The 13,893-nt window shown below is 38.2% G+C and overlaps 1 protein-coding gene across 1 annotated transcript in view; it reads right to left on the minus strand.

Moving 5' to 3' along the window:
* Positions 1-251: 251 nt before the first annotated feature.
* CPA3 (carboxypeptidase A3) overlaps positions 252-13,893 on the minus strand; it is a 33,473-nt gene continuing 19,831 nt past the window's right edge. The window contains exons 9-11 of the mRNA XM_001371174.3: positions 12,748-12,950; positions 6,259-6,343; positions 252-1,575 (exon numbers count right to left, since the gene is read on the minus strand). Of these exons, the coding sequence (XP_001371211.1) occupies positions 1,388-1,575; positions 6,259-6,343; positions 12,748-12,950 (476 nt within the window). The 3' untranslated portion in view covers positions 252-1,387. The remainder of the gene's footprint in view (positions 1,576-6,258; positions 6,344-12,747; positions 12,951-13,893) is intronic.

Below are 13,893 nucleotides of genomic sequence, written 5' to 3' on the forward strand. Positions count from 1 at the left end.
TATTTTAGACCATAGGGAGATTGGCCTGAAAATCTTAGGTTAGACCCATAATTCAGAGGTTTACTCTTCATAAAGCCCTTTCCAGACAGCTCTCTGAGCCAGGAAAGGACTCATATCATAGTCTAGAACTCACTTCTCTGGGCACACGGCAACCCAGAGCTTTGGCAGGAAATCTTGGCAAAATATGGCAGACTGTAAATTATACCAAATTAATGACAAATGTGACTTGAAAGTAAGAAACAAGCCTTCTATTTTTCCATTACAGATCATTTTATTTCCTACCTTAGCATTCTTTAGTCTATATAGAAATAAAATCCATATTTACTTTGTATAATTCAACAAATGTACGTTGAGAAATCAAACTTAAGAATATTTCAGGTAATTTTTCACAGAATGATACAATATGTCATCAGTTCTTAATTACCCATTTTAATGAATGAAAGCATAGTTGTATAAGAATCTTCAAGAGTAGATGTATCTTCTAACGTTTAAGTGTGTATGTGAAGTGTGTGGGTGTGCATGCGTGTGTGTGTTTTAAGAATGGGGAGAAGAAGGATATATGGGTATATTTGAGCCTGGAAATTTGCAGTGTGATAACAAAGCCACAGTGGGAAAATATGATTCAGGAGAAGTAGAAAGGCACCATTGGACTAAGTATAATGAGACCTAAGAAGGAATGAGAGCTTTACCACAAATTAACTGCTTTACTGAGTAATTGGCTTCACTTTTCTGGACTTCCATCTTCTCATCAGTAAAATGAAGATGTTGGATTAGTCCAAATGTGTCACTTGACAGATGAAAAATTTGAGTCCAGGTCAAACAGGTAATAAATGTCAGAGGCAAGATTTGAACCTGAGTGTTCTGACTCTATGCCACTATTATGACTATTCCGCTTGGTCCTATGATTCAGGAGGCATGAGGCCATTAGGAATCTTCCATGTCTTTAAGGTCATGTAAAACTCAAACCATCTCTGAACCTCAAATTCTTTTTGTAATCCACTTCATGAAGGGAATGGATAGTAGCCTCTCCTGGACTTATGTAAAGCGGTAATATGTAAACAACATCAGAACAATCAACTGTGTTGAATGCAAAGGAAAAACTTTCTTTTTTTCTTGCAGTTGCATGAAAAAAGATCTAAGATCTTTGTTTTTCTTGATTTAATTCCCTTTGTTAGGCTGTGTATTGTGGCAAGCAAAAGCTAACTGAGTTAGTGGGAAAATTAATAAAGAAATTAGTTGAATGGAGTTATTAAGACTCGAGAATAAGAATTTTCCAAGCAATGAGGATAATTCATCCAAGGGTAAGAGTATTATGGAAGTTACATATATCTATTACAATGAAAAGGGAATTAATTGGCTTATTATAGAACAGGAAAAAAAAAGATGTTTAAAGAGGATTTTTGAGGATATACTTAGCAATAGCTTTGACAGCAAACATGGTCTCTTTACAGGTTTGCTTTATCTGAGATTCTGGGAGGAGAAAACCATATCTGCCTTTATCTCGGAGCTCAAAAGCAAATGAACGCGTGATGCCAAAGTCGTAAGCCCAGTCGATAGATGAACCGTAAGTTGGATCTGTAAAACAGGAGTATTTATTAGAGGGAATTATTAACATTTCATTGGAGCAAAGCGAGATACTTCAAAAAACGGTGCATATTGTCTATTGCACTAATGATGGGGAATATCCTCAGTATACTGGTGTCTCACCAAAGTCGATATAACCAAACTCTACCTTACCATTTCTAAACCCCAGGACGCTAATAGCATTGACCAGGCAACTGAGGCATTGAGGAATAAACTGGATGGTCTAATAGCTGGGGAAACAACTTTCTAAGATTATATCTGCCTAGTTTCCTGTTTAAGCAGAACCAAATAAGAAAAATAGGTGAAGATATGCTTTTAGTGATTCAAATAATATAAATAGAGTAACATTTTAAACATTCTTTCCAGGGGGCTTTGACTCCATTCTACAATGTCATGTGTAGACACACATACACACAAATCCACCTGTGTTGATTGACACTGGAGCAACTGTAACTCTTAAATATTTTTCATCTATGCTAGTATTAAAGTAAATGCATATTTCCTGAGAATGCATTAGTTGGGCAAGAAAGAGAAGTAGTTTATGAGTGTGCAAAGGGGGCAGGGATTGACATATACTAGGGGCTAAAAGCTAGTCAGAATCACTTTCCAGCCTAAGGAGGCTACAATCAAATGTAAAAGGGGAGTGCAGCAAGCATTTATTGTGTGTCTACAATATGCCAAGCACTGTGGTGCTAGTAAGATTTACAAATATTATCTCATTTGGCTCTTACAATAATTCCGTTAGGTAGCTATTATTGTTAGCCTCATTTTACAACTAAGGAAACTGAGGAAGACAGAGGTTTAGTGACTTATTCAGGGTCACACTCCTAGTAAGTGTCTGGGGATGGATTTGTTCTCAGGCTTTAAAAAATAAGCTTGTCAGGGGTAATTTGCATTGATGAACTTTTCACTTATATGATGAAGATATCACAGGATCACAGATTTTTGAACTTGAAAGAAGTTTAAAGTCCATCTCATCCAACTTCTCATTTTATAGTGAGTAAAGCTGAAACCTCCTAGAGCAGGAGTGATTTGTCCAGGGTCTCCCAGGTGGTAATTCTCAAGGGTGAATTAAGATTCAAGTTCTTTGTCCCTTAATTCATCACTGTTTTAACTAGAACACATTGCTTCCATTAAAGTCATTAATATACAAATACGCACAAAATATGAGAGAGAGAGACAGAGAGAGAGACACAAAGAGAGAGAAAGCATCTTACTTTAAAGATTAATTTAAGCTATGTGGGAAAATCTTTAGGAATAAATATATAAAATCAGTGAAAACAAGGAAGCGTACAACCTCTCCTCTCCCTTATTGTCAATCTAATGATCTATTTATTTTACTGTGTTCCATAGGAACTGGGCTTCAAAAAAATCACCCATCAAACCCTACAAACACCCTGTGAAGATAGTAATAGCCCACAAAGAAAATCATTAAATAAGAATGCCCTTAGGCAAGAAAAAAGAAACTCTAGTTTTGAACTCCCAATAAATTTTGGGGTTGAGAAAGATGAAGAAACAAAGGGTCAACACATACAAAGTCTGCTGATTTATTGACCCTTGATGAATATTATCTGATTAATAACAATAATAACAATTCTATTTTTTAATAATCCTTACCTTTTGTTTTAGAATCTATACTGTGTATTGGTCCCAAGGCAGAAGAAGAGTGGTGAGGGATAGGCATTAAGGGTTAAGTGATTTGTACAGGGTCACACAGCTAGGAAGTATCTGAAGCATGATTAGAACCCAGGTCCTGGTTCTCTCAGTTCACTGAGCCATCTAGCTGCCCTAATACTACTACTGTTTATCCAGGATGTCCCAAAAGTCTGAGTGCACTTGGACTCTTAAATGGCTTAAAACCATTAAGACTCTTTGGACACCCTACACTTCACTCTTTTGGGGCAGCTATGATTTCATGGATGTACATCCCATAATTCTTGAGTTTATTACTTTTTTGTATTCTTTAAAATGCTTTGTTTGCGGCCTCTGGCCATTTTTTCTCATTAACTTTCATTCCCATTTTGCATATTGCAATCTATTTATACCTTCTCAGTCTCTATGACTCTTTGTTCAGGCAACTGGCAGAAGCAGTGGGTAGAACACCCAACCTGGGGTCAGAACAAGTGAGTTGAAATCCAGACTCAGACACTTTCTGGATGTGTGATCCTGGACAAGTCACTTAACTTCATTTTCCTCCACTATAAAATGAGGACAATAATAGCGCCTGTGTCTCAGGGTGGTGGTAAGGATCAACTGATGCAATATTTGTAAAAGAGATTAGCACATCATGGGCACTCTGTAACTGCCTATTGCTTTTCTTCTTCCCATAATGTCCTGCAAGTCTGAAATAGTTGGAAGCAGGGTAGTGGACATCTGCTTAGAACTCTGAGGTTCACAAATGGTGCCCTTATTTTATTTCATTTAATCCTAATAGCCAATGGCAATGGAGAGTCAACATGCTGCCTACCGATGGCTATAACTTTCTCTTCCACATCATTACTCAACCAGGCAATGGGCTTTAGGTTGGCTGAAGCTGTGGTATGTGGATGGATATCTTTTTGGAAAATGTCGACTCTTGATTTTTGGCATTAACCATTGGTTTCTAGAAATTGTTGGGACTTCCAAGGGCCCTCTTACACAACGTCATTATTCCACATAGGAACACTTTCTTTCTTTGAACATTTCCACTTCTTAGTAGTACTGGATGGAGAATACATGCATTCATGGTAGGCATTTATTGGTGACAGTTTCCCCCTAATTATTCAGTGGTGCTGAGAGTAATCTATTTCCTTTAATGAGACACAATGATGATTGTTGCATTTTTCAAACCTTAATTTTCAAAGAAAAACCACGGAAGGTAGGACGTGAGGGCAGACTAGAGGGGCAGCCACACTGAGGCTGTGTGCAGAATGGAACCTGCTGCTTCTCATGTATCTTCCTGTTCCTTCCTCTTCAACAAGGGCACCCATTCTGGTACTATTAAAATCCATCTGCTAATGGTCCTTTGGTCCATTGCAGCATCCCAGGAAAGATACTAGAGGGGTCCTTAGAGGTTACCTAGTCCAACCTTTCATTTTGAAGAAGGGGAAGCAGGATCAGCTAATCAACAAATATTTTTGAAGTCCTTTCTAGGTATCAGACCCTGTGCTAAAATCTGGGATCGCAAAAGGAGGCAAAAGGCAGTCTCTGATCTCAAGAAGCTCACAATTTAATTAATGGGGGAGACAATGTAGATCATTGAACTTTTCAGTGATTGCAACCTGGCTCGTGCCCTGCTTCTTCTGAGACTATGGTTCCTCTTTGTTCTCATTTATTTTTCTCCTTCCACCCTACATTTGTCTTTATATATTTTTAAATTAAATTAAATTAATTTTTTAAATTTAAAAAAATTCAAAAATTTTAAATTCAATTCAATTAAATATAATATTATTTTATAGTTTTATAATTTTATAATAATATTAAATATAATTTTTAAAAATGGATTTTATATAGCATTTTGCATATTGCAAAGTGGTTTACCTATGTTATCTCATTTAACTCTCACAAAATCTCTGTGTAGGTGCTATTATTATTTCCATTTTGAAGATACTGTGAAAAGAAAATTAATGTACTTTGGATCACACAGGTAGTTAATGTCTGAGGTAGGATTTGAACTCGTCTTTCCATCTTCCACTATGACTGTGCCACCTAGCTGCCATGATGTTGCATTTCAAGGTGACAGTGCTCATAATGGAGTCCTGTTGTTTATACTGACTCCCCTATAGAATGTAGATTTCTTTTTTTTTTTAATTTTTTTTAAAAAACCCTTACCTTCCATCTTGGAGTCAATACTGTGTATTGGCTCCAAGGCAGAAGAGTGGTAAGGGCTAGGCAATGGGGGTCAAGTGACTTGCCCAGGGTCACACAGCTAGGAAGTGGCTGAGGTCAGATTTGAACCTAGGACCTCTCATCTCTAGGCCTGGCTCTCAATCCACTGAGCTACCCAGCTGCCCCCTAGAATGTAGATTTCTTGAGGCCAGGATTGATTTAATTTTTGTCTTTCCATCCCCAGATCCCAATAGTATTTGGTAAATAATACTTCCTTAATAGTTATTTAGAAAATAAGCACATAAGACTTAGGACTTGAAGTCAGAAAATCTGGGTTTAATACCTTCTTTAAACACTTACTACAACGTCACCCTGGGCAAGTCATTTAAATACTTTTTGCTTTAGTTTCCTCATCTGTATAATGGGAGAGCTGGACGAGGTGGCCTCTCAGGCTTCTTGTGACTCTAAAATCTATACTCCTATGGTTTTTCCTCTTAGAATTAATTGTGGATTAGTATCTAGAGATGAAATTTCCTATTTAATTATTACAACACAAATATGTTGAAATGCAACAATTTATGTCCACTTATAGATAGACTTGACTCGTGATTTCTTTGTTTTAGGAAATTCCAGTTTGAGGAATCTATCTCTACCAATTTAGGTGGGCATCTTCTAGGCAACTTGGAGTCTTAAGGAGCTGCCAGAAGCACTGACAGGATAATTGACTCGTCTATGGTCATACAGGGGAATAGGACTTGCATGCAACTATTTCTGACTATGAGGCCAGTTCTCTACCCCTCAAGCCATGCTTCTCTCCAATGCCCACTCATTTAAAACAACAACGTAAAACAAAAAAGAAAGACTCACAAATTGTTGTTGCGATGGGTCCGTAGACATACTGTGTTTGATATCGAGTTGCCAAAGCTTCTGTGGCAAGTCTGGAAATTTTGCTCTGGAAAAAATAAAAAGAGAAAGTGGAAAATGAAGCCAATGCTTACCTAGCATCCAAACAACTGATCAATTCAGTGACCCCCATCCCCATCCCCAACAATTTAACAGGTGATCTGGCACAGTGGAGACCCATCTAAAATATTTTTGAAGAGCATATGTCTACACAATGTGAATACAAACTGTGTCAAATGATTTCTATTTATTAGTTTCACCCAAATCAACCAATAAGCAAGCATATTCCAACAACTTAGTATGTGCCAAGGACTATACCAATTCCTGACATAAAAAGAAAATAAAATATCAATCAGTTCCTTCCCTCAAGGAGCTTACCTTCTAATGAGGGAGATGACATATACCTATAGCCTATGGTGTGGTACCAAACCCTAACTCTTTCCATGAGCTGGGGTGGCTTATTCACCTCACTTGTATACTTTGGCAATTTGATTGGTTTCCTATGGTGAAGACATTGTGATGATAGCTTTAACTCTTAGAGCCTTGGAGATGGGTTGAGGAACACTTATGGGTTCTTACCAACATTATAGCCCACGAGCCCCCACTGGTGTATTTCCCTTGAACAAATCAGCTACTAATTCTCAACGAATCTTAATCAAAACACTTACTGAAAATGTAAAACAACGATATAACATTTACATATCATTTCACCCCCAAATTTCCATCAAACTCTTTCCTCTAATGCATATAGGATGTTTTAGGAGGGTAGAACATGCTTAAAGTTCCAGCATATCAAGGCACACATGCAGGGGATATATGTGCCCAGGATAATTCACATTTCTAGAATTGTAGACTTTGTTGTTCTCTTTCAATCTCAGAAACTGTCCGTGAAAGTTCTTAGATTAGCAAATCTTCTGGGTAGAACAGATGCCTCTATTGCTAATCGGAACCCATTCATGTTATGCTTGACAAAATTCTCACTGGGCATGATGTCTCAGTCAGACTAGTTGATCCTCTGGGCTGCCTCTCTGCTTCCAAGCTGTTCCTCTGCTCAGCTGGACTTTTTATAATCTCATCAGCAACTATGGCATACATCACTTCTGGATCTATGTTTAGCTGATATCTTCAGCTGATGTAGTGATGTGCTCTATTTCCTAAGCTAAGAAAAAGCAATGAACTATATCATAAAGTTAGCAAAAAGTTCTCCAACTCAGCTCCTTTGCAGAATTCTGCTTCACTTCTCAACAATGACAGGGACAATGCAGGGAAATAGTTTCTGTCTCCTTTCATCTCTTCTACCTCTCAGCAATGTCATTTGGCAGTACAGAGAAGTATCTTTTAACTTCTTTTCAATAACAAATAATAGAGAGAGGAGAGCATATGTTTTCCTTACTCTTGTTCTTCTTCTCTTCTCTCTTCTCTTCTTCCTCTCAGCAATGTCAGGTGGCAGTACAAAGAAGTATCTTCTAACTTTTCTTCTTTTCAATAACTAATAATAGAGAGGAGAGTATATTTTTCTCCTACTTTTTTCTTCTTCTCTTCTTCTCTTCTACTTCTCAGTAAAGTCAGGTGGCAGTACAAAGAAGTATCTTCTAACTTTTTTCAATAACTAAGAATAGAGAGAGGAGAGTGTATTTTTCTACTCCTTTTTTTTTCTTTGCAACAACTCATAATAAAAAGCGTAATATATTCTCTCTTTTCCTTCTTGGCGTTGGTTCACAGGAAAGAACACCAGCTTCTCAGTAACCATCCAATCTTCACAGGGACAAATGACAGTGAAGAGAGGGTTGGGTGGGGCCTTAAATACACTTCTGAAATCTAGCCTGTCCATTCTAATTCTTTCCATTAGTTTATGATGAGTTACCAAAATCTCATCTTCTGTCTATAATCAGGTAAATTAAAATTTCCCATAATCATAGAACAATTCTGGTGTCATATTTCCCAAATGATTCAACCCAAAGGCCTATAATTTTTTTATTTTAACCAGTTTATTGGTAGGTATTCACTAATTATAATAACACATGGCATAGCCAAGAATCCTTTCATCCCAAAGTTTCAAAGTGTTTGTCTTACAAATGCTAATAAATTCTTGAAATATTCCAACAAGAGAAGTAACTGTTGATGCCCTCTTACATTGAGACTCAGTTTAATGTTTAGCAATATGGACCCTAAAACCTTTCAGTGAGGGGAAGCCACTGGTTCACAAACTGCCTCCAGAGAGGTTCACTCCCCACTTTCTACTGGAGAAAAAGAAAGGAACCTGAGTGTGGGAGAGACCAAAGAGTCCATTGGCAAAATTGGAGGGGAATTCACAACTGGAAGGACTAGAGAGATGACCAGAAATCTGGAAAGCCCTAAAATTCTTCAATTATTTATATACAAGTCACTGAAACAAACTGCCATCTCCAGTGTTCCAGTTTGTCTTAAACAAATAACAGGTTCAGAATGCTGAGTGAGACTTAGTCACATAGCAGCCCCGGGCAGAATCATGCCCTACGCAAGTGAACTGTCAAGGTAGACTTAACAAGTGCTTTTCTCAGAAGCAGACATGCCCCATGCAAGGGAACAGTCAAGGGTCACCCCCTTACATACAAGTGTGAAGAATGAATATAAGGTAGTTTTAGGAGGGAGGGCACTAGCCGTCCTCCCTCCACCCAGCCCCTCCCTCATCATTGAACCTTTCCTTGAACAAAGAACAACATTTAAGCAAAGCCAACAGACACAGCTTGACGACATTTAACAATAGACGCCATATTCCACATCTGTTCTTCCTTACTTCTCTACTGGGAACTCACAGTTCTTGACTGTGATTATTCACTACAGTTCATCAGAGTTCAGCTCCCTTTTGTGTCGTTATCATTTATATTATTGTGTCGTTGTGTACATTGTTCTCTTGACCCCAATACCCTTTCTTTTATGGCTCACTGCCTTAATCACATGTGTTGGAGTTCCCAAATGGGAGAGATCAAGAAAGGCTTCATGAGGAAGGTGACTTAGCTGAGTCTTGAAGGGAACCAGGTATACCAAGAGGCCAAGGGGAGAAGGGAGTGGATCCAGGGGTGGGGAGCGCCTACTGGAAAGTCACTCCTTTGTTCCTACCCAGGGTGGTCTTCCTTACTAATCTTTCTTTGCATTCCTCATAGTCTTCTCAACCACAGAGACGCTGCCTTCCTCTAACTATGGGACATAAGTGAGTGGGATGGAGGAATTCTTTCTTCCTTCCTCTTTTTGTTCCTCTTGTTTTCTTATAAATCCTCCAACATCCAGTGCTTTTTGACACCTCTCCAAAGGTGCTCTAGATATGGAGTCAGTATCATCCCTACTTCCATTAGGAACTACCACTACCACGGCTTCTCCTTCAGAGGGCTGATTTCTGTCTATTTATAAATGCTTCAATAGAGCAGCATCTTTGAGATGTGAATCACTTGTGAATTATATGAATGGCGCAGAATATTGCCCCTGTCACCTTCTTGAGCTTTCATAGTTTTTCTATATGTATCAATATGTTTGTATACAGTCAAAAGGCAGGTGGCTGTATTTTCCTCCAATCAATTACAATGCAAAGATCTATAAAAGTACTTTTATTTTTACCAAGAGTATTTTGGATATGTATGTGCATTTCTTTTTAAAAGATGTGAATCTTTTTACCTAGAATTATAGATCCAAAGCTGGAAAGGTTTTCAGTAGCCAGCTAGTACAATTCCCTCATTTTATGAATGAGAAAGCTAAGACCCAGAAAAGCTAAGACTCAGAAAAGCTATGTGACTTTTCTAAAGTCACACAGGTAATAAGCATCAGAGGTGAGATTGGCATGCAGAGATAGGCATCTTTATACCTACTCTGTTATGCATTATTTGGCAATTTCTTTGGCCAGAAGTTGCTGTTACATTAAATAATAATAATAATAATGACAATAATTATTGCAGACTGTAAAAATTTAGCAGTTACTGAATACCTAGCCAGATATAACCTAGAATAGGTAGCTAGGGGCTGCAATTATAAGCTGCCATTTTTCATGACCCAAAATGATAAATCTCCATACTGCAACTATAGACCTCAAACTGTCCCCAAGAGCTCAGCTAATAAACTCTACTGGAATCAGATGATTTTTCCATTTTAAGTTATTATCCACAGTTGTCTGGACATAACAATAATTTGCAAAACCTAAGAATAATTAAAAAAAAATCTGACCCATGATTTTATCTCTATGGAGAATTGCTGATACAGAATTCTCTCTACCCATATAGGTCAGCACCTTCTCTGAAACATATATTCTTAAGAGTGTCCTCAGAGGGTTAGGAACTGGCCCAGGGTTACATAGCCAGTACAGATGGGGGGCAAGAGTTGAACTCAGGACCTCCCGACTTTGAAGCTGGCTTTTTATTTATGCTGCCTTTTTAAAAAGCAATGACTTCAGTAGGTATTAATAATCTCTAAGCTATGAGGAACAAAAAGCTTTTAGAGACCTAGAAGAAGAGGTCAAATTCAAATGGGGAAGGAATAAGGTGAAGAGTCTCCCTGTTGTCCTCTCTGTTATAAGAATTGTACTAAGGTTTCTTGAAGGGAACATATGAAGGATGTACTTGTGCTCAAATACTTTTATTTAGCTACAGAAAAGTGGTACAGAAAACTACAGAAAAGGACTTACTATAGTCCTTGGAACGTTAATATAAAACAATAATAGCAGGATAGTGACTTTTCCCAGGGACATTTTAAATTGTAAATCTCAATGAAAGATATGAGCAGAACAAGATAATAGCAAAAGAGGAAAAGAATGAGATAATGACAACAAGAGGCAGCAACTCTCCCAATATCGCTGGCGTCAGATTAAAATGGAACTGGGAAATATTTCAGAAAATATACAACAAAATGTAGATAACTTGACTTTTTGAAAATACATCAATCTATGGCTGGCTGGGATCATTACATAGGGAGGAGTGACCTCCTTTGACTTCACTGATGCAGTGAATGAAGAGCTTGCCTTGAAGTTAGACAGACCTAGGTTCTGCCCTCTAAGACTCTATGATTATTTTTTTTTACTAATGATTCTCAAATCTAATTATCCAGCCAAATGTCTCTGCTGACCGCTACTTGCATCTCCATCTGCCTAGTGGACATCTTGAACTGGATGCCCTTGTTGACATCTTAAACTTACCATGTCCCAAACTGAATTCGTTATTTCCCATCCCCACACCACCCCAAACTTCCCTGCTTCTAAACTTCCTTTTTTCTGTTGAGTACAAGAATGATCAAATTAACTTTTTTTTTTAAGGAAGCTGTCTATGTTGGTATCAGTTTTTGTAGAAAGGAAAATCACCATCAGCACTCTTTAGTTCAGGGATGATAGTCCCTCTTTAGCCAGGAATCTAAATATAGATTTTCAGTGCTTTTAAAAATTTTTTGCTGTGTGACCCTGGGCAAGTCACTTGACCTTCATTGCCTAGCCCTTACCACTTGTCTGCTTTGGAACCAATACATAGCATTGATTCTAAGACAGAAGGTAAGGGTTAAAAAAAAATAGAAATAGAGAACATTCTTTGAGTAAGTCACTTGACCCCCACTGCCTAGCCCTTACTGCTCTTTTGCTTTGGAACCAGTACCCAGTATTGATTCTAAGACAGAAGATAAGGCTTAACATTTTTTCTTTTTTTGGAGAGAGGTGCCATATCATTTTACATTGACAGCAAGGATATAAAAAGAAATGATTTCTATTTCTTTCTCACTTTTAAGTTTACAAGGCTCTTTCCACAGAACAACTCTTTGAGGTTCCTCAAGACTCAGTGATTTGTCCAGTGTCACAAAGTTAGAAAGCTACAGGCAGGATTGCAACCCACATACCCATATCCTATTCAATTCCAGGCTTCTTGTACAGAAATGTTTCCACTATTCATCAGCAACAAATATGGCGCACCAACTTTGTAACTTGTTTGTAGGGGACAGGGTTAGCTCTTCTTTTACTGGTTGACCTGGGCTGCATCAAGTTTTCATCATGCCCTAAGGATATGTGTACTAGGGGTAGAAAGCTGTGGTGGAGTCAGGAAGAACTGGCTTTGACCTCATTAACTGGGTAAGTCTATTCCCTCCTAGACTCTCATTTTGTTCATCTATAGAACAAAGATCTTACCACCCCTGATACCCACCTGGGTGGACTTCTAATGAAAGAAAAAAAATGTTTTGTAAACTTTAGGGTGCATTTTTTATGGTCAACTTTCTTGTAATAGCTTCTCCTACATCCTGCCTCAGAGACAGCATCTTGCTGTGTTATAGTCAGCACTTCTCTAGGCCACTTCACATATAAACAAACCTTTGTCAGGTGGAAAATTAATCCAAGGTTCCTACTTTAATCACAAACATGAACTTCCCTGTTGCTTTGCTTGGGAAGCTGTGTTACTAGAGACTGGGTCATTGGCAGAAGAAGGAAACAAATTGGAGATACCATTTTTTTAAACCTACCAGTTCATCATCATTGGGTACCCGGGCTTCAGTGTAGCCATAGGGAAACAGGAGCATCTGGGAGTAGGCATGGAAAGACAGATAGGCTTCAATTTCATGACGATTTTTTCGAATGAAGTCAACCACAGCTTTAGTCTCTTTTTCAGATTCAGGTGCTTTTCCCCGATAGATTTCACTGCAAGGATTGTTTGACCCAAGCTTAGCTGTAAAAACAAGAAAACGAAAAAAAAATGTAAAGGATGGGGTCATTGGTCATCTCTCCATTGGCATAGCTTAGGCTTCATCTGATTTAAATGTCCTTATTGCCTCAGAATCCAATAAAAAATCTTCTGTCTTTGAGAGCCTTTTATAACCTGGTCCCTTCCTATCTTTTGAGTCTTCTTACAGCACATCCCCTCCATTTATCCTGGGATCCAGTGACCCAGGAAATCTTGCTGTTCCCTAAACACTCTCTCTCTTAACTTGGAATGTTGTTCCTTGCTGTCCCCTGTGCTTGGAATGCGTTTCCTCCTCATCTCTGCCTCCCAGTTTCCTTGGTGGAATTCCTTCAAGTCTCATTTAAAGTCCCACCTTCCCTATGATATTTTCCCCAGCCCTCCTTAATCTTTGCTCTTTCCTTTGAGACTGCCCTTATTTATATGTACGTAGTTATTTGTATGTTATCTCTCCTTTAGACTGGGAGCTCCTAGAGAGCAGGGATTTTTAGGAGGGTTTGGGAACTTTATTTATCTCCTCCATATTTGACACAGTGACTGGAACATAGTAGATGCATAGAGAATTGAAGTCCATTTCAGATGAAAAAGACTTAGCCAGGGTGATAAAAAAAAAGGTGCTTGGAAATATTTACTTAAAATGTACCATCTTATGAGTGGAAGTGAGTAAGGAACATATCTGATTTAAGTAAATATATTTGGGGCCAACCTGAATTTTCAGTGTATTGTCATCCCAGTGTCATCCCAAAGCACCATGGTACCAGGTCTAAATCAGCTAAACAATAAACTCTCACAATATCCCTCTAAAGTAGTCCTGATTATCCTTTGTTTGATATACAAGAAAGTCATACTAGAGACAAACTGCTTTATTCTGTACCCTTGCCACCAGACACTTCTATGTTTTCCCCATTTTTGTGCCTCTGTTCTTTATCTA

The sequence above is a fragment of the Monodelphis domestica genome, chromosome 8 (assembly GCF_027887165.1).
Source record: "Monodelphis domestica isolate mMonDom1 chromosome 8, mMonDom1.pri, whole genome shotgun sequence".
NCBI classification, from domain to species: Eukaryota; Metazoa; Chordata; class Mammalia; order Didelphimorphia; family Didelphidae; genus Monodelphis; species Monodelphis domestica.